The 22,705-nt window shown below is 31.5% G+C and overlaps 1 protein-coding gene across 1 annotated transcript in view; it reads right to left on the bottom strand.

The window, feature by feature from the left end:
* kn (EBF transcription factor knot) overlaps window positions 1-22,705 on the bottom strand; it is a 383,752-nt gene that overhangs the window by 282,790 nt on the left and 78,257 nt on the right. The window contains exon 4 of the mRNA XM_075365598.1: window positions 12,067-12,122. Coding sequence (XP_075221713.1) covers window positions 12,067-12,122 — 56 coding nt within the window. The remainder of the gene's footprint in view (window positions 1-12,066; window positions 12,123-22,705) is intronic.

Raw genomic sequence — 22,705 nt, forward strand, 5'->3', positions numbered from 1 at the left:
TCTCTCCACTTTTCACAATTAATTTTTCAAGACTGGTAAATAGATGTATTGAAGGAATTTTTACAGATTACTCCAAAAATTTATTAAGCCAGAATATAACAATCTCTAAATTACAGTACATAAAAACTTGATGAAAAAGATTAAATACTCAAAAGTTAGACAAAAATAAGAGAAAGTATAAAAATGTAAAAATAAGATCCCCGTGTGTCCCACGAAGTGTATATGCTTTTGCTTTAATGTCACTCGCTCGTTCACAATCCATTCTATTGAAACTGAACAGTCCTTTCAACGATGGTTCCAAACATTTTCTGTGAAAATTTCAACCTTCTAGGATTTAGGAAATGGCGGATTTCAAATAAAAACATAAATTTCAGATAAACCACATTTTTATTCATTACAAAATAGGTGGTAAAAATGATTAAAAATAAATGACAATTAAAATTAGAATAATTAAAAACAGTGAAGATAATTGATCATGGTTATGACTAATTATTAAATTGTTTTATTCAATTTGAATAGTTGCTTAAAAATACATCTGTTTTTAATCATTTTTACTAGCTATATTGTAATGAATAAAAGTGTGGTTTGTCTGAAATTGATGCTTTTATTTGAAAGCCACCATTTTTTTCTATAAATCCTAGGCGGTTGAAATTTTCACAGAAAACGTTTAGAACCTTCGTTAAAAGGTCTGTAAAGTTTCAATACAATCTGTGGGAGAGTGGCGAGTGGTACTAAATCAAAAGCGTATACTTCTTTGTAGGACACTGTATGTATGTATATACATATATATATACACACGCGCGCGAGTGAAATGTGTATGTGCGCGCGCTTGTTTGTTTATTTATTTACTTTTAAGCGCTGTGTGATAACATCTAACTAAATTTTTCTTAATTTTTAAGCTACTATAAATCTTTTATTTTTCAGAAATAAAGCTGATTGTAAGTATAAAATTTACGTAGCAAAGGTGTTATAAAATTTAAAAAAAAAAAAAAAAAACTGGTAAATATCCACTGTTTTTTTTTTTTTTTTTTTTACAGAATGTTTCTAGCTTTTGAACAAATAATAACAGCAATAATTACAAAAAATTTGTCAGTTTTAATAATAATTGTCACGAATTGTTTTTAGTATCAAAAAAAAAATCGTATATATAAACTCGTTGAAATTATAAATATTTGAAAATTTAGATTTTCACCTCCATCTTACTACATAATAACTGTTTCTATTAACTGTTTCCTTACTGTTCTAGTTTTTATTTCGTTTTTGCTTTTGCAATCGTAATTTACATACGGTAATCCTTAAATTAACATTTAGCTACGTACGTTTACTGTTTTATTCTATTATGTGCACGTAATAATGAAATCAGTGAAACTTATTTATTTACCATATACCCGTATTACATTTAGTTAATTCTTGATCGTATTTTCATATTTAGAGTTCAGTAATACTCAACAACGAATCAGAAGTTCAAACTAAAGAAAATCTTTAAAAAATACACGGTGTTCATTCCTGAAATATTACGTGATGATATAAAACGTAAACAAAACTTAAAAAAAAATTCTATTCTTAAACAGTACAATATTTAAAGTAAAGGATGAAGGAAGTTAAAAATTCCTTTAAAACTTTTTTTGAAATTATTAGTTAAATGCGTATTAGTAAGACTTTTAGAATAAATTCTTATATTAGTTAAGTTGTACGACTAGAGTTGGGGCTTGATAAACCAGTTTAAGTTTGTTCCACCGGCAGAAGCGACCGAGTGATTGTGGGGGATCGCTAAGTGGCATTAGGCACCCACCCCTATGGCTGTAGGTCGAAGGGGTGCGCGATGTGCTGCCGTTCGCCGCGTGCCAACCTAGGGCGTGCGGATCCATTATATTACTACAGGCCGCATGCCTCTTGTTTGGAAAACATCCCCTGATTTTCAGACCATGAGAAAATCATTACTTCCTCCCGTTTAAAAATTAATTTGTCAGTTTTTGTCATAAAGCAAAATTGAGTTTAGGGTCGGTCGAAACCCAAACACGAGTTAATTCATTCAAACCGCTCTTTGTAAAAGAAATAATAACAGAAAAAGAATTGTAGTAAATTTCCACGCTAATAATAAACGCATAACTGTTTGTAAATTACTGATTAGAAACTTATACTTCAAAAAGGTTGTATTTTAGAAAAATCAAATTGATACATGAATGCTTATTTTTTTTTTTATAGAATATCTCAAGAAAAATAAAACTAAAATAATTTAATAAAAAGATCAATACAACTAGCAAATTTTTTTCATTATTCATGTTACAGGTTTTTATGTTCTACGGAACCTTTCTGTATATTTGATCGATTTAACGAAAATTGCTTACACTTACACACACTCACCTAAAATATAGCTATCAAGACGTTGCAGAAAATTAATAGTTGCGAGTAATACGTAACAGTATAAGCTACTCTAGCAGTGGTATAGTACGCTATAATAAAGGCTTCTCGTTAATTTAAAAAAGATGGTTTTTGGAATTTTAAGAATAAAAAAAATAAATCAGAAAGGATAAAAATCAGTGTGTACAGAAAGCACTTTATGAGAAAAAGAGAAAGTATTTTGTTTTCTCGTCTTAATTATCCAAAAACTTATATTCCTATAAATACTGTTACGTATTATTTTATTAGTAATAATTTTTATTAACATAATTATTTTAATATAAAATTAACCAGAAATAAAATGTTGACAAAAGAGTAAAAACTAATATAAATTTTATTATTAAAGTAATCTTCCAGGTATTTATTAATGATTTTTTAGATGAAAGTCGAGCTGTCAGCACGATTTCATCCTGATTTCATATTATCCAGTTAGAGAGAACAGGGCAAAATTCATCTAAATTACGAACACGCTAAAATATTTAACGTCAAAATTTCAACCAAATTAAAGAATTTACATTGTACTGTCTTTCCTTAAACGTAAATCTGTTGAGGAATGATGTCTTTCTTCATAACGAAAAATCTCTAGTGGACGAAAAATGTAGAAAAAATTTCATATAATTCATTGAATAATATTTACTTATTAATATATATTTATGAATATATTTCATATAATTCATTGATAATCAATACGTACAAGCGGATCTGTGAAGTTGCTACCGCCTATAAAGAACGAATAATTCCGTTGAAGGAAGAATACACAAATTAAATAACCTGCTTGAAAGATAATACCTCAGAATAAAGGAATTTCAAAATTGGAAGCGCGGAAATCAAATCACAGTGTAATGAGAATGAAAATGAATTTAATAGTAAAAAAGGAGGAGATATTACAAAGAAATGAGGAGACTATATGCAGTGCGGTGATATAGGAAATTAAAAATCAAATATCTAAAAATGTTTCCGTATGAAAAACCTATACTAATTAAAATATATTTTTTAAATAAAATTTTTAATGTGGAATAAATATTTAGGTCGTGAGGGGCAGTTTGACTGTGAGGTTTTAATAATTTACTTGTTTTTTTAATTAAATTACCCTTTCAATTATGATTGACTAAAATAACAATTGTACGAATTTTTTACTGTCATTCAAAAACACTGAAATATTTTAAATATTTTACATTGTTTTGCGAGTAGTATTTATTTGTAAATTAAAATTTTTTATCACTATTCTATATATATATATATATATATATATATATCCTCCTCTATGAATCATGAGACCTTGCCGTTGGGGAGGGAGCTTGAGTGCTCAGGGATACAGAGTAGCTGGACCGAAGGTGCAACCATATCGGAGAGGTATCTGTTGAGAGCCAGACTAAGGAATGATTCCTGAAAGAGGGCAGCAGCTCTTTCAGTAGTTGTTAGGGGCGTGAGTCACAATGACTTAAACGGCCATATCAACATCACTCAGTCCTCTGAGTACTGCGCAGCTGAAAGCAATGGAAAACTACAGCTGCTTTTTTTTCCAAGAAAATGTGGCTCTCTGCATTTTCATAGCACTAGATAGGGAATCTTGGAGAGCTGCATCAAACCAGTCAAATGACTGAAGACAAAAAAAAAAAAAAATATATATATATAAAGGTATAGAATGTTTAACTTATTTATTTTCTTACAAAAACTATTTCCACAATCTCTATAGATGATGATAATCTAGATTCAGATCTTAAGTAATTTTTTACTTTCCCGTCTAGATAGCGCTACAGCAGAGCTATAGCTCTAGACGGGAAGTATAGTAATGGGCCACAATTTGGGCATATATTCGGTTTTCACCGGATTTTGACGTTTTCACATCTAAGCAACCAAAAACCCGGATAGAAATTATCCAGATGTTAATGTTTGTATCAACATATATGTGTTCGGTATTGGCCTCTAAATCACCTTATATCTCCAGAACTACTGGACCGATTTTGACCACATTTGGTCAGATTAAATTCTATAAATTGCTGCCATTAAATTTTTAATTAAAAAAATCAAGGGGTTGAGACTGTAGAGCAAGGTCACTCTCAGTATCTCGAGATTTCGGCAAACTAAGGTCACATTTTTCTTAGGCACATTTGTTAACAATTAAAAAATTAACAATTTTCGCAAAATCGCACCTCTACCTCAAAAAATGTTGTTTTAGTCGTCTGCTATGTTGTGAAGTCACACGTTAACGGTAAAATTAAAAAAAAAAATTAATATTTAAATTGTATAAAAGTAACTCGGTCAAAAAAACAAAAAAAAACAAAAAAAGCCGGTCTCGAACTCGATTCCCAGTGCCTTAAGCCCCGCGGCTACACCAGTGTACCGCGGTACAGGCGAAATTTGTTCTATGTAAGTTGTGAAATTACATTAGTTTAGTTTGTACCGACCGCCGCCGCTAGTATAGCTACACCCGTGCGAATTATTAGCGATATGCGTGCGCGCTTTATTTAGAATTAATGAATTAAATAAACGAAAAAAATATTTATTTAAATAAAATGATAAATATTTATGAAATGTTCCACGAACGCGGCATTAGCCGCGTGGTGGTAAAGTCCTGCAACTGTTGTCGGATTTTTTTTAATGACTTTTGATAATAAATCTTGTTTTTCCCAATTTTCTCAATGACCGTTTACCGTAGCTATTTAATTTTATAAAATAAATAAATGAATTAAATTGATAATTTTGAGACTTTTCTTTTGTCGGTATAAATCAGCGAGTCGACAAACCGGACTTGTTCGTCAAATGTGTAGTTTTTACTACCGTTTACCCTCGCGTTCACAATATGTACTCTTCATTATAACAAAAACACGGCCTACAGCATACAAATTCGATTAATATTAAACCCTTTAATAGCTTTTATAAAAATTTCCCTTTAAATAGTTTTTAAATCTAAATTCTATAACTGGATGCAGAGATACAAAACCACCAGAAAGTACAGTCAACCTTTATTAAGTTGCTTCAAAACTCATTTTAAAAAAAAAATAATCTGTAAAATATCTTTTTTATGAAAAAATTGAAATAAGAAAACCATTTATTTGATTTTTTTAGGATATTTAGGGTAATTGACAAAAAAAAAAAAAAAATCGCAATTTTTTTTTTAAAACTAATTATTTTCTAATTAACACGTTGGTGTTAATCGTATGAAGCTCACACTTACTACATTATTCAAGTAAATTCAAATTTTTTTGAAATTAACATTCTCTCAATCTAATTTAATTTTTTTTCGTTTATGTTGTGATTTTTTTGTAATATTTCTTAGTACAAATTAAGAACTTTTTTCTCGTGATCCATCCACATTTATTTAAAATTAACTACGCATATTTAACTCTTTTATTCAATAAATTTTTTTCATATTTTAATTTATATTTTCAAAAATTATTAGTAATTTAATTTCATAATTAATTTTCAGTAATCGATATTATTATTGAATCTGGAACCTTCTGCTTATATATGTCATCGAGAAAGAGCAATATATTGGCAAATTATCGATATTCTCCGGTGACTGTGAACGCATGCCAAATACGTCGGTGAAAGACCGAAATATTTGCATATTCGGACCTTCGCCGGTATATTTAAAGTATACATTCAGTATGCACTGTTGATGAAAGTTGAATAAAAATATTTTTATAAAAATCTGAATAAAGGACAAACCATCTGATCGTTTATTGTATCGTTATCGTTCATCCATGCAGTTAACGTATTCTATATATCGTGATTGGGTCTTTCAATTTATAAAATTCAGAAAATTTGATTAACTTTTTTTTTTATAAATGCGGTGAATTTGATTAATCGCTTCCAGTGTTGGAGAATAACATAAATAATTTTTATATTTAACATTAATTAGAAGAGGTTAGCGAGAGAAGCGAGCGTAGGTTATGTTTGGCTTAAATTTAATTAATTTAAATATAAAATATAAATACAACTATAATTTAATTAGACAAGGTTAGCGAACGAAGCGCGCGTAGTTTTTGTTTCGCTTAAATTTAAATATCATTTTATTTTACAAATGTTTTTCATTTACTTTAGAGATTGGTATCGGGTAATTTGTTTTTAATCTCTACTTATCGTTTTGACCCCCACCACAGCATATCCATCTTTGTCGACATAGGTTCGTATAAGCAAATATTCACTCTTTCGCCGACGAAGTTAGCATTTATCGACATTCACCGGATAACATTGAAATCCTCTAATTTCGGTCTTTCACGGTAATATATAAATATATATTGCTGAAGTAATTATTATGAACTGCTTTCATTCAATACCCAAATAACTTTTAACAGCTTATATCTTTTGATTGTAAAATAGCATCTACTAGTCTACATTTTAATTTATTTAAATCGTTATATACACTCCGGTTTCTATAATGTAATTCAATTCAAGTGCTCTACATTTATTTTAACAAAATCAGTCAGCCGTTCAGGAGTTACGGGGCACAAATAATCAAAACATCAAAATTATCATACACTATCACATCTAATTAAACATTACAACAGTGACATCTAATTATAATCTATCTGACATCTAATTATACATTATCTTCCCTTTGAAGTAGCATATTTGAAGTATTGTATTACACAATGTATAATATATCAGATGTGTGAAAATATAATTTTCTACTGTTCGTTGAAAAATGATTTTCTTATAATTAATTATGCAAATGAATGAAATAACTGCTTATCTGGTATCGAATTTATACAATATTAAAACTAACGATTAAAAAATCCAAAAAATGTAGGTGAAATAAATACGAAAAATTTAGTACAATTCAAAACAGAGATATAAGAAAACGAAAATAAATCACTTTTATGAAGTTGACAACGGAAGCTATTTTTCCTATCGCTATTTTTTACAACACCGTTTTTCCCCGCTTTAGAACTATCTGAGAAAAGACAGATAGATAGAACAGAAGAACGATCCTGCTAGTGATGCGTGAAGACCGAGTTAGCGAGTGAGTAAGTGAAACAAGTGCAAGAGAAAATCAAGAAAGAACTAAGGAAGAGTAGTATATTCGACGAAAGGATCTTCCGGCCGAGCTGACTTGGTTACCACTGCAGTTACAACACATTGGCTGCTAATTCTATTTGTCTTCATTTAAGCTACCGTGTAAAACGTAATCTCATTTGGGCTCGCCTTTCTCACTCTTACTTTTCCCTCTTTATCCCTCCTTCGCCCTCATTCCCTCGTACCTCTCTGCAACTCTTAGCCACTCGTTACATCCCTCCCGCTCTCGTACCATCTTTCTTACATCAACTCTTACCTCGCATTCGCTCCATTTCTTTTCTCTTAGAAAAATCTATATGTTCTATCTATATTTTTCCTCGACACGTCAGCGCGCGTGCACGCAAAACAAAGAATTTTTTACGAGTTATCGGCAATTCGGTCAGTTAAGTTCTACAATAATTAAAACGCTTATACTTTATCACTGGCTCTAAGAGTGGTAAAAAAAATATCCGACTTATAGTAATATAATTTTTTTTCTATAACTACTAATTATTATTTAAGAATTATTTTATTCCTATTAAATAAAAATTTACTTTCTTTGATTACACGGAGTATTTTTACGTTACCTCTCATATTTTGTAACGATAGAAGTTTTACTAATATATTTCTTAAATTTGAATCACTGCGCTCAGCGATTGTAGTTTACAAAATAACACGTAACTTGCAATAAATTTTATATACTTTTCTTAATTATTTTCTCGTATAATTTACTTTATAATAAATACATGTTAAAAAAAGTAGCGAGATATATAAAAGAGAATAATTATTTTAATAAATACAATAATGATCTTGGCGGGAATCGAATATGTTATTAGCCGGTTTAAAGAATGACTTCTATTTGATGAAATTTTATTAGTAATTTGAGAATAATATAAAAAAATTGATGTGACACCATATGACTTCCTTGTACGCCTATTAAATTGCACACACACACTTTTTTGTTACACTTCATTTAAACTTATTTCATTTAAAGTGAGATATGATCCTCAGTGCTTAATAAAGTGGACAGTTACACAATTGCTGAAATATTATTTTTTATTAACATCACATATTTATACAATCATTAATTCAACAATCTTACATGAAATATTAGGATAGAGTAAAAGTCCCTTTATTACTCGTATTACTAGATCAGTATTATTCGTATCTTCGTGAGTTGAAGATTAAAAAAAATTCCAGATTTCTGGTGTGTCGTATAAATAAAAGTTAATAATAATTAAACTATTCCATTAGTGGACTCCGGTCTACCGATTACAAAATGTTAATTTCGACCTTAAAGTGTAAAATATTCAGTTTTTATTATTGAATTGGTAAAATGGACATTGGAATTGGTAAAATTGAACATTGGTAAAATAGATGGAGCGTACAGGAAAGTTAAGGAAAATTTTGGGGTACATAAATTAAAATCTAATAATGTGTTAAACAAAGATGGTACACCAATATATAATACGAAAGGTAAAGTCGATAGATGGGTGGAATATATTGAAGAGTTATATGGAGGAAATGAATTAGAAAATGGTGCTATAGAGGAAGAAGAGGAAGTTGAAGAGGATGAAATGGGAGAAACAATACTGAGATCTGAATTTAAGAGAGCATTAAAAGATTTAAATGGCAGAAAGGCTCCTGGAATAGACGGAATACCTGTAGAATTACTGCGCAGTGCAGGTGAGGAAGCGATTGATAGATTATACAAACTGGTGTGTAATATTTATGAAAATGGGGAATTTCCATCAGACTTCAAAAAAAGTGTTATAGTTATGATACCAAAGAAAGCAGGGGCAGATAAATGTGAAGAATACAGAACAATTAGTTTAATTAGTCATGCATCAAAAATCTTAACTAGAATTTTATACAGAAGAATTGAGAGGAGAGTGGAAGAAGTGTTAGGAGAAGACCAATTTGGTTTCAGGGAAAGTATAGGGACAAGGCAAGCAATTTTAGGCCTCAGATTAATAGTAGAAGGAAGATTAAAGAAAAACAAACCGACATACTTGGCGTTTATAGACCTAGAAAAGGCTTTTGATAACGTAGACTGGAATAAAATGTTCAGCATTTTAAAAAAATTAGGGTTCAAATACAGAGATAGAAGAACAATTGCTAACATGTACAGGAACCAAACAGCAAGAATAACAATTGAAGAACATAAGAAAGAAGCCCTAATAAGAAAGGGAGTCCGACAAGGATGTTCCCTATCTCCGTTACTTTTTAATCTTTACATGGAACTAGCAGTTAATGATGTTAAAGAACAATTTAGATTCGGAGTAACAGTACAAGGTGAAAAGATAAAGATGCTACGATTTGCTGATGATATAGTAATTCTAGCCGAGAGTAAAAAGGATTTAGAAGAAACAATGAACGGCATAGATGAAGTCCTACGCAAGAACTATCGCATGAAAATAAACAAGAACAAAACAAAAGTAATGAAATGTAGTAGAAATAACAAAGATGGACCGCTGAATGTGAAAATAGGAGGAGAAAAGATTATGGAGGTAGAAGAATTTTGTTATTTGGGAAGTAAAATTACTAAAGATGGACGAAGCAGGAGCGATATAAAATGCCGAATAGCACAAGCTAAACGAGCCTTCAGTAAGAAATATAATTTGTTTACATCAAAAATTAATTTAAATGTCAGGAAAAGATTTTTGAAAGTGTATGTTTGGAGTGTCGCTTTATATGGAAGTGAAACTTGGACGATCGGAGTATCTGAGAAGAAAAGATTAGAAGCTTTTGAAATGTGGTGCTATAGGAGAATGTTAAAAATCAGATGGGTGGATAAAGTAACAAATGAAGAGGTATTGCGGCAAATAGATGAAGAAAGAAGCATTTGGAAAAATATAGTTAAAAGAAGAGACAGACTTATAGGCCACATACTAAGGCATCCTGGAATAGTCACTTTAATATTGGAAGGACAGGTAGAAGGAAAAAATTGTGTAGGCAGGCCACATTTGGAGTATGTAAAACAAATTGTTGGGGATGTAGGATGTAGAGGGTATACTGAAATGAAACGACTAGCACTAGATAGGGAATCTTGGAGAGCTGCATCAAACCAGTCAAATGACTGAAGACAAAAAAAAAAAAATTATTGAATTATTTTTTGAAGAATCAAAACTGAAAAAGAAACAATGATACAGAAAAAGAAAGATAACATGAAGAAATATATCTCAAAAAAACGACAAGAAAATGAATATGAAGAGGAAGAAAATGTTAAGAACAAGAAAAAATAAAAAAAATAATGGAATATATAAAGAGGAAGAAATTTTAAAAACAAAGAAAGAATAAAAATCCCTTTCACCACGCCGGAAGGCGGAGGTAGTTTTCGCAAGTGCTAAGTAGGGAATAAAAAAGATTTCCACCTTAAAATTAAGAAAAACTTCAAATTTACTCGATACGAAAATGGTTGCATGTGAAAAAAGTTTCACATGTTTAACATACGATAAGCCCCATCTTACAGTTCCAGCAAAATTTTGGTCATCCCCTGCCGTAAGAGTTGGTCATATCAAAAATTATTTCAGACTAATGTTTTAGGTAATGTTTAGAGGACTAACGACTGCTTTAAAGCGATTTTGATACTGAGCCTGTTAAGATAAGTATGGTTTTATTTCGTCTTCAAAACTCAATTTTTTCCACCCACTGGCCCAATGGTTGGTTATATTAAAAAACTTTACTAAGATAAGTTTTAGACCCATATCCAAAGAATAGTAAGAACTTTAACTGGATTTGATATTTTATTTAATAAGAAAGTTATAGCGATATTTTCTTTTTTTGGTTTTGGTTATTCCTTGCCGTAAGGGTTGGTCATGTCAAAAATTGCTTCAGGCCAAAGGTTTAGGTAATGTTTAGAGGATTAACAACCATTTTAAATCGATGCAATACTGTGCCTAATAAGGGAGATATGATTTTTTTTTTGTTTCAAAACGTAATTTTTTCTACCCTCTGAGCAAAAGGTTGGTCAAAAGACTTTACTTACATAACTTTTATGCTCTTATCCAAAGAATCGTAGGAACATTAAACAAATTCGATACTTAAAAAAGGTTTTAACAATTTTTGTTTTGTTTTTTTTTTTTTTTTTTAAAAAGCCACCCCATTTCCACATCCATGGTCCGATTTTGGCCGTTAACAAACTCCCGACCGATATTTTTGATCGAATTTTTTTAGGGAACAATTTGAAAGTGATTGGCACAAAAATTTATTTTTGAATAAAAGTCTCTAATTCATTCCCTAATCAAAGGCAGAATATTAATGGATTATTGATAAATAAACTTCTTCATATACAATTTAAATAATTATTTTTAAACAAAATTGATTATTCAGTAATAACCTTAATTAAAATTAAAAAATTATGTTGGAAAACAAAAGATAAGTTCGTAATTTAATATAAGTGAATAGAAATCAATGTTATCTCCTAACCTATCACTTTTAATTTATCTTTATTTTTTGTATTGTTTTTGTTCGTATTTCTTTCTTCTGTGGTTTATATTATACAAATATGTAACTATTATAATTATATAATTACTTTTTATTATTATTATTATTATGTAACAAATTGAAAGAAGCAATATAATATAAATAAGCAATATAATAAGCAATATATTATAATATAATATAAATATATATAATATAAAATAATTAAAGTGCTGTTTTTACCTGTTTTGTGACGGAATCGATAAGCCTGACGAAGATGTCTTGTTCTTGCCTAACACCTGAAAAAATCACACGGATTAATATTTTTATATATATGTACTCACTCAAACACGCGCGCATGCACACACACACACACACACACACACACACAAACACAAACAATCACGTGCGCACACACACAAAAACACAAATATATAACTGTGGGTCAAAAATTTACGGAATCAAAATGTGAAATTGCATTTCGGCGGTACTGATATTTATGGAAACACTGATTTTTTTATTATAAGTTCTTTTAATTATATACCCAGTTATACCATTTTAGTCAATTCTGTAGTTACTAAAACAATGAGGTTTTATTGTATAATATTATCTAAGAGTACTAACTAATAATTAGATACTAATTTTGTAAATTTTTTAAATAAAATTTTACATTTAAACAGTTTACTCATACAAAAAACGGAATAAATAACATAGCTGACAACTGGGGGTTATTTTTGATGCACGGCTTGCACATACATACACAGAACTTAATGTAAAATATTTATCATTTTATTTAAATATAATATTTAATTGAATGATTTTACGAGTAACTAAAGCGTCCGCGCATACCGTATTATATTCGTGCGGTGTGGCGTTACCAGCGGCGACCATCGGCACTAACTAATTTAACATACATACATACATCGGCACTCATAACTTACATAGAACAAATTCGCTTGTTCGCAGACTGGTGTAGTCGCGAGGCTTAACGCACCAGGTACGGAGTCGACCGGGCGGTCGAGTTCGAGACTCGCCCAGACCGAGTTACTTCTTTACACTTGAAATATTATTCATTTATTTAATTCTACCCTCACTTGAAAGTCACACATAGCAGACGACTACAACAGAATTTTTGCGGGTGGGAGTGCGATTTCCCCAAATTTTTTTTGTTGCAAATATTGTTATTTTTTAATTGTTAAAATAAATGCGACTAAGAAAGATCTGACTTTAGTTAGGTGAAATCTTGAAATATTGTGGGTGATGCTGCTCTCATCCCCCTCACCATCACCCTCTTGATGTATTAAGTGGAAAATTTAATAGCATCAATGCCCAATAAATAGAAGTAATACGACCAAGTTTCGTCGAAATCGGTTCGGTAGTTTTTGGAGATATAAGGTGATTTAGAGGCCAACACCGAACACAAACACGTACATATGAACATTATAATCCGGGAAACTTTCAGCCGGTTTTTTGGGTTCCTTAAGTGTCAAAACGTCGATGTAGTGAAAACCGCATATGCTCAAATCTTTTTTTTTCTTCTTCTGTTTAGCCTCTGGAACCACCGTAAGGTATTACTTAAGAGGATGGATCGATTACAATAGTTTCCCTTCTAGAATTATAGCTCTGCTATAGCGCTATCTAGACGGAAAAGTAAAAGTATTAACTAACAATTCTACATTACGGTATTAAATTTATAATCATCATTTTTATTCCGTGTAGGTAAAATTTACCTTTCTTTAGTAATAATGTATTGGCAGCAGGCACTGGTATTCAATAATTAAAACAGTGAAAACTTGCTTATTGTTAAGTAAAGGAAATTTTCTAACGATTATAATAAAATTAAATTTAATCTTAAATCTGTTTTAAATTAATTATTTTAAATACCGTACATTTTTTATTACTTATTGATTGATTTATTTACTATTTATTGTGTTGCGTGACTTTTGGACCGCTTTGTATAATGATATTAAATTATAATAACTTCATATTATTATTAGGTCATAGGACCTGATGTCGTGTACCCGATAATCTGAATACATAAATTTTAATAATAAATGCTACATTAGCAATAAAAAATGCAGGTAACCGAGTTATCATCCATCCCTGAACAAATTTAAAAAAGTTACTTTTAATATCAAATATTGCAAAGAGTTACCAAAAAAAGTATAAAAAATTTGTCGTTATAATTCTTATTTATCCTAAGAATAAATACAATATATAAAAGAAGATCTGTGTTTGGTAAATAGTTTCACGTTTATTATTCATCGAGATGGTCTGAGATTTAAGTCAATATCGTTATTAGAAAATTACTAAGAAAATTAATTTTTAATTTTTAACACAAAGAAAACATGTTAACTTTGTGAAAAATCTTTGTTATTTAAAATAGGAAGCACCTTTAAAACACTGCAGAACTTCACGGTAGAGTAGAAACATCTCAGTTTTTAATCCGGAAGGTTCCAAATTTTATGTTTTTAATTCATAAAGGGTACGTTGTAATCCGTTCAACTAGGAAATAATAAGCAATTCCCCCCATCGACCGATAAGATGAGGATGATATGTATGACATGTAAATAAGTTGCATTCTTGTATAAATTCAGGCCGACCGATCCTGAGACGTATGGTTAATTGAATCCCATCCACCAAAGTACACCGGTATCCACTATCTAGTACTCAAATCCGTATAAAAGTAACGAACACTTACTATGATTTCAACTTCAGAATTTTCGACTTTGGAAATTAGCTGTTAAATAACTGATTCTGTGACGATGAATTTATCGCTAGACCAGCCCGGTAGGATAAATTTTATAATAGATATTTACTCATAATATAGTTAAAAGAAGAGATAGACTTATAGGCCACATACTAAGGCATCCTGGAATAATCGCTATAATATTGGAAGGACAGGTAGAAGGAAAAAATTGTGTAGGCAGGCTACGTATGGAATATGTAAAACAAATTGTTAGGGATGTAGGATGTAGAGGGTATACTGAAATGAAACGACTAGCACTAGATAGGGAATCTTGGAGAGCTGCATCACACCAGTCGAATGACTGAAGACAAAAAAAAAAAATTTACTCATAAAATTAGTTTCGGTTTACCGTAGCAAAAATGATATTTTCGTTAAGAAGCCTGCCCGCATTAAGAAGCTTCGCAGGCTTCAGATTGGGGTGTCGACTGAGAAAAAACGAGCGTCACGCGCTAGCTGATTCCCCCTCACTATGCTTACCGCGTTGGTGCAATACGTTGACCGTATAGTATAGAAAACACGTGTTCCAACTTACAATAATATTTAAACTTCAATGTTATGATTAATTTTTTGTAGGTTTTATGTAAATAAATATTTTTGATAATATGTGTATTTTATTGTTAGTTCATATTTTTTATTAATAAAAAATTTATCGTTTGTGTATTTTGCATATAATTATTTCGCACCGTTAATAACTCATATAATATTGCGTAAAAAGCTTCGCTTTCGTACTGTAGCCACACACCGACGCACTCTGTTTTAATTCCAAATTAATAATTTATTAAATTTCATTTTAACAGCAGAATATTAGTTATTAGATAATTACTAATCGTAAGAAATATTACTTTTCTATTTTCACTTCGTGAACGTTTTATTGGTTATCATTACTCACCAGACGAATTAAAACTTAAAACTATTGTTATAGAGTGTTTATCCGCTTTCAGCCACAATTTAATTAAAGTAGTTAGAAAGTCGGCTTGATATTTTACATCCGCTAAAAAATTTCAATACAATATTCCCATGTATAAGCTTTCGGTTTACGGGGTAAATTATTCATTAAAAAAGAGGCTCAGGTCCTTCATAAATCTTTTCTGAAAAAAGTAAAGTGGTATATTTAAATACTACATCGACTGTTGTAATCGCACAGGGTATACAAAGAGATATTAAACTATAAAGGTATTTTCAGAAACGCAGTTGTAAGTTGTTAAGTTGTTAAGGATGAAAGGTACAAAGGAAAGGTTGGTAAGAGAATGGGAGGAAGAGAAGAGAGGTTGCTTTGATTTGTAATCCGCGCTTGTGGTATTGAAACAAGGGATTTGAGTCATCGTGTCTATTTCAGTTAGTTAGTTACTCGTTACTCGGTTGTATGTTTAGTTAAGGTGGGTGTGGTTTATATACACATATACACACACACACACACACACATACAAGATATGCAGGTAAGGGTAATTAATACAGTAATACGGCAAGGTGAGAGCGGCGCGGCGGGTTAATTGAATGATTAATGGAGCTTTTGATCCTCGGCTTTTATAGCCCACATCTTGTTCCATTAATAATTCCTTTGAGAGATTGCAATGCAGAACAAAGGGCGTCTTTTGTGTCCCGCGACTCGATGTTACGTCGCCGTTTTACCTACCGGTATCGCCGCTAGGACGCGTGGGGACTAGGGACTGGACAATCTGTGATTGCGACCGCTTCTTTTGAATAAGTAACGACACTGTACCATCTGTCTGTAAGTTGACCGCACAGGTCGGGAGATGTTCCCTTTTCAGACCGTCCCTTTAGACCACCGCCGCATACCTTCTCAGATTACTTACTTGTAATACAGACTAGCGTACGTTTTAGTTTTGTTCTTTGATGTTTACATTATTCCCCAAACCTTTATTCTACAAATCCCTTTGTAAATGATTATTCTTTTCTTCGTACTGCTTTAACACAGAAATCCTGTAACTCATTGTGCATATTTAGTAATAAGATTATAAAGTTAAGATAATAGTTATTCGATAAAGAAAAATCTATAAAAATATTCTGCAACAAATTTCATTTTTATTTCAATATTAAATATTTTATAAGTAGATTACAGCAGGATCTCATCTCTGTCTCAGTCTAGTCCTAAGGATGGCTTACCGCACTTCAATCGATATGAAACCGGGCAGGTTTCATATCGATTTAAGAGGTCAGCGGAGATGTCAAACAAGCGGTAGAAATTAAACCTCTACCGATAGCTTTTACGAGATCTCTGATATAACAAAACTGTACGAGTTACTAATATCTGTGATGTTCAAAGACGAATACAGCGTGCTTATAATCATCAGTAAACCGACTTCATGGGCTCCCGAAGGACAACGAATGCTTCAAAAGTATCAATCGACTGATATAGAAGGACAGCGTTTTAGGGCACACCTTTACAAAGCGTGACAAAAGAGCTTTTCTAGTAGTGTTGAGAAATCTACATCACTTAATACCCTTAAATGTGCGTTACTGGATGACATTAAAGGCCACGGACATAAGTTTAGGAGCACTGTGAACTCCCGACATCGGGTATCGAAAGAACGTTCAAATGGTCATCTATTTTTAAATATAAGTAAAAAAAAGAGGATCTCTTCACTGTTTTCTACAGTATTTTTTTCTTCATGCATGTTTCAGTAACCGTTTTCATTATCATTTTATTTGGTAAAAATTTTTTTATTACTACAATGAATTCTATACCGGCTGTAATAAGATTTACAAAATAATAATTTTAGACGATTTAATATAAAAATTATTTTACACTTTAATATATAATTAATATTCTTTAGAAAAACGGATTTAGAGCGATCGATTGATTTTGAGCGATTGAGGCAATATATTTCATTTCAGTTGTTCCATCCAAGTATTTGTCTATTGAATAATTTTTATAATCTTTATTTATATTTATATAATCTTATTTATCGCTTTATATCTTTATAAAATAGATTGTTTAGAAATAAAAACGGTTGCAATAATATAATTTTTAATTAAGTAATTTTATATAACTATCTAGTTACGAAACACCACTCAAGCTTGTTGTTTACAGACAAAATTTTGACAGGTATTCAGCCTTGCTGTTTAAACTATTACAGTATAAAATGTTTGCTAATGAGCTTGTTATGCTTAAAAGACGGTTACTAAAACTACACCTGTATATATTTCTGAATAACTTAAATATTGAAAACAGTAACTTAAAGAAAAAACTGGATCTAATATATCTATATAAGTCTATCAGTCGATCATTCCTTTTAAAAATAGATTCCTAAAGGAGTTTGTATCTACACTGGAAATGTAAACATTTTTATATTTCCTAATGCGTACATCGCAATCTTTTCAACTACTGAATAATAAGCACCCTTCCAAAACGGCTTAATGAAATGTGGATATGTATGACGACAAGTAAATGAGATGCAGTCTTGTACAGACTGAGGTCGACCATTCCTGAGGCGTGTGGTTAACTGAACCCCAACCACCGAAGTACAGCGGTATCCCCTGTCTAGTATTAAAATCTCTATAACAGAAACTACAAGGTGTCCCAAACGTTCCGCACCATAGATATCTTACTAATTTTGCTCTGTTTTCTAGTTGCAGGATTGAAAGATGTTGACCACTGAAGAGCGGGTAGAGATTACCCTCCTTTGTGGAAGAGAAGGATTCTCTCATAATCAAGTTGCAGATGAATTTAATATGAGGCATCCTCAACGAGAACCAGTGCACACAACGGTTGCCAAACTGCTAGCAAAGTTCAAGGCTACAGGTAGTGTTGTCGATGCTAAAGGATCTGGACGTTCGAGCACTTCAGAAGAGGTAGTAGAAGGAGTTTTGGCGAATATAACTGCAAGTCCGAAAAAGTCAATTCGCCGAAGAAGCTTGGAAGTGGGCGTTTCTCGGTTAACAGTATGAAAGATCTTACAAAAAACCAAGTATCATCCGGACAAGTTACAAGTGTTACACAACATGTCAGAGAACGATCCTGTTCGCCGTATGGAAATAGGCAATTGGTTTTTGACCCGGTTAAAGGAGGACCCAGAGTTTTTGTCTAAAGTTATGTTCTCTGACGAAGTCAACTTTTATCTAAATGGTGAGGTGAACCGATATAACTTACGGTATAGGTCCGACAGTAACCGTCACTGGTTTATCGACAGTAAGGAAGAAGGACCTGATCGCGTCACAGTTTGATTTGGTTTGTGGAAAGATTCTTTGACCGAACAATGAACAGAGAAACTTGCTTGGCAATGTTAGGAAATGAATTACTGCCTGATATGGATTTGTTGGGTACTGAAAAACCAGAATGGTGCATGCAGGACGATACACCTCTGCAATACGGTACACAAGTTTGTGATCGGCTAGATGAAGATTTCCCTCTGTAGATCGGTCGAAGGGGACGAGTGGAATGGGCGCACGATCGCTAGATTTAAACCCAATGAATACCATCTTGTGGAATTATGTAAAATCTCAAATTTACATAGTCAAGATCAGGGACAGAAACCACCTGCAAGAGCGCATCACAATTGTGTGCCAGTCTGTAACGCCTGACTTGGTGATCAACATTTTGCGGTACACGGGAGACCGTTTTCATTTATGTTTCGACTTTTATGGAAACTACATTGAACAGATATTGAAAATATCCCTATGGTGCAGTACTTTTGGGACACTTTGTATAACTGGAAATGTAACAAGTATGAATTTTTTTCACTTATACATATAAATAAAAGACAATCTTCGTATTGTATGTGCCCTAATAACTTAAAAACTACTTAACCGATTTCGCTGAAAAATTCATAACTTATTATTATTTGATCCGGGAGTTAATTCCATAATATATAATAAAATAATATTTAATTTCATAATAACTGCCTGAGGAAGTCGATATTGACATAGATAACGGTCGATATAGACAAGGACAATCGATTTGACGATATTACTCGATATATACATATTACTTTTAGTACAAGAAGTTTTAGGTTATACGTTTTTTTTTAATTATTTATATAGAAGAGTGAGGTTGGTGAGGTTTGAGCTTTGATAAATATTCCGGGGGTCATAAGAAGAAAGAAAGAAAATTAATAGTGAAGTAATATTGTACAATTTATTGTTTCCGTAATATTGTCCGTTTCATTGTTTTCATAAGTTATAAAAAAGTAAAAAAATAAAAATGTAAATAATAATATTAATATTTCTACAGAAGATAAAACCTTTATAATTTAAAAATAACAACGCATCCTAAACGAAAAGATATGGTCGACAGACAATTCGAGCCAAGAGGAAGAGAAAGTACAGAAGAAATGAAATAGAGGAAGAAACAGCACAATGAAATGAAAGAAATAGATTATATATTTCATCGTTGCGGGCTACTGCGTCATTTTAAATTTATTTATACATAGGCTCAAATTTAGTAATAACGAAGCATTGCCGGATTCACTAATTTATAATATTATCCAAAAGATTTTTGAAAATGCATTAATGTATAGAGTACATTAATGTATTTCACACAATTTAAAGCCTAGATATGGAAAAAAGTAAAAAAAAGTCCTATACAACTCTGGATTATATCTGATGCACGGCTTAAACACAGATAAAAACAACATAATTTGAAATATTGATCATTTTGTTTAAATATAATTTTTTTTATTTTATTTAATTCAATGATTCTAACTAAAGTGCGCGCGCATACCGTATTTAATTCGCGAAGGTGTGGCGATACTAGCGGCGACGGACGGCACTGGCTAAATTATGTAATTAAATGGCTGGCTAATAAAGTAATTTTATAACTTACATAAAACAAATTTCGCTTGTACGTTCGGCGGACTGGTGAAGCTGAAAGGCTTAACGCACTAGGTACCGAGTCGACCGGGCGATCGAATTTGAGACCCGGCCAGACCGAGTTACGTTTTTACATTAAATATTATTCATTTATTTAATTCTACCTCTCACCTCTGACGTCACACATCGAAGACGACTACATCAGCATTTTTTGGGGTGGGGGTGCGATTTTACAAAAACCTTTTGATCCATATATTGTTAATTTTTAATCTTTAACAAATTTGCCTAAGAAAAATATGACCTTAGGTGAAAACTCGAGATATTTAGGATGATCCTTCTACAGCCTCACATCCTTGACCTTTTAAGTTGCAAATATAATGGCATCAATGCCCTATATATCAAAGTAATCTGACCAAGTTTTGTCAAAATCGGTGCAGTACTTTTGGAGATATAAGGTGATTTAGAGGCTAAAATACACGTACATACGAACATTAATATCCGGAAAATTTCCTACCCGTTTTTTTTTTTTGTTTTTTGGTTCCTTAGGTGTCAAAACATCAAAATCCAGTAAAGACCGCAATTGTCCAAATTGGACCGATTACAATACTTTCCCTTCTAGAGCTATAGCTCTGCTGTAGCGCTATCTAGACGGAAAAGTAAAGAATAAATTATTCAAGTATAATAATATCTTAAAAATCAATTAATGTGTGTATAATTACAAGCACCACATTTTAAAACAGCGATTTACTATACTAATTAAAAATATTATAAAAATATAATAATAAATTATTAATTCAGATTTATTTGTTCTGTGTATTTTGTATAATCAATAAAATATCAATCTTCGAATATGATATATCCCTTAGAGTAGAAAATAAAGTAATTGTGCACATTATAATGCTTTCTTCTTTTGTAAATGTTTATACATATACATACACAGAAAGAGAGAAAGAGAGACAGACAAAGGAACACCAGTGCTATTATAAAGGCATTTCGATCGCCCAATGAAAATCCTTAGCAAAGACAGAACAGAATAACAAGGAATCCATTGCATTACTGTTAAAGGAGATTAAGTGTTTAAGTTAAAAGACCCGACGGTGGTCACCTCCTATGTTACTATATAACGCAACAACACGATTTCAAGTCTAGGATTTACCAAATGACCGTCGGTCCGCTCGTTAGTTCCAATACCCTAAGCTCGCCAGATTTATCAACAACAGATTACGTCTTAAATACATTAGTAATAGCGCGCTAGGCTTAATACGCAAAACCCTTACTTTGAAAGTAGTATGCAGGCTACCTACTCGTACTATGAAAACGGGTGAATTCTAATAATAATCGAACTTATCTAAAATGATAACTCATAAGAAAATATCGTTTTGGATAATAAGTTTAGTAAGCTATTAAACATTATTTATTATTATTTTAGTTCGATTTAAGTTAACCTCTTAATCTAATTTATTAAATGTTTAATCACTTTAAGTTAGTATCACTAATAAAAAAAATAATAAATAAATATATCATATCAGAAAATAAAGTATAAAAATTATATTTATTAATCAATATTAAATGAAGACTATCGTTTAAAGGTATTTTTAATCAAAAATAGATAGAGCCGATCTGAGTTAACTAGGGAGAATGGTTGACGCCGGTGCTTTCAACCGGTTTGTTACTTTGAATATAGTAACTTATTTGTTTTCGTAATGAATTTTCCTTTACGAAGACAGTTTAAGAGCATCCTGAAAACGCTGAATGTAATTTGCGTGCGTCTAGATCCGTTTTTAAAACCTTGGCCTACTACAGCGCCCACCGCAACAACGGCATACGTACTAGACGTTCCACTACATCGGCTGGTTAAAGTACATGAAAATAAATTGAAACGTTGAACCGACAAAAGTAAAAAAAGAACTTCTGTAGGTTATTTTGAAAAACGTTCTTTGATAACGGTTGGCATCAACGGTAAGCATCGCTGTATTTTCCGCAAAGGACGCAACGGTAGCGTAGTCTGGGTTTGGAAGGTCTGCGAGAAGATCAGAATCCACAACGCATGAAGAATCGGCCCCAAAATAGTGTTGTATTGATGTTGGAGAAGGTCATTTTCAACACCTTTAATAAATTATTCCACTTACTGTATTACCCGTTTCTACAAAATAATGAAATAAAATAGGTACTGATCATTTAATAAAGTTGATCAATTAGGACAAATTACATTGAGAAACAAAATTTTTTTTTGTACAACGAACAAAATATGTGATTCTAATAGAATTTCTTACATTGAATTGAATTATATAAATAATTTTTCCCATCACCTACCGGTTTATTGTGATACGTAGGAAAATGTTTTAAAAATGTAAGAATTACCAT

Source organism: Lycorma delicatula, chromosome 5 (genome assembly GCF_047948215.1).
Source record: "Lycorma delicatula isolate Av1 chromosome 5, ASM4794821v1, whole genome shotgun sequence".
NCBI lineage: Eukaryota > Metazoa > Arthropoda > Insecta > Hemiptera > Fulgoridae > Lycorma > Lycorma delicatula.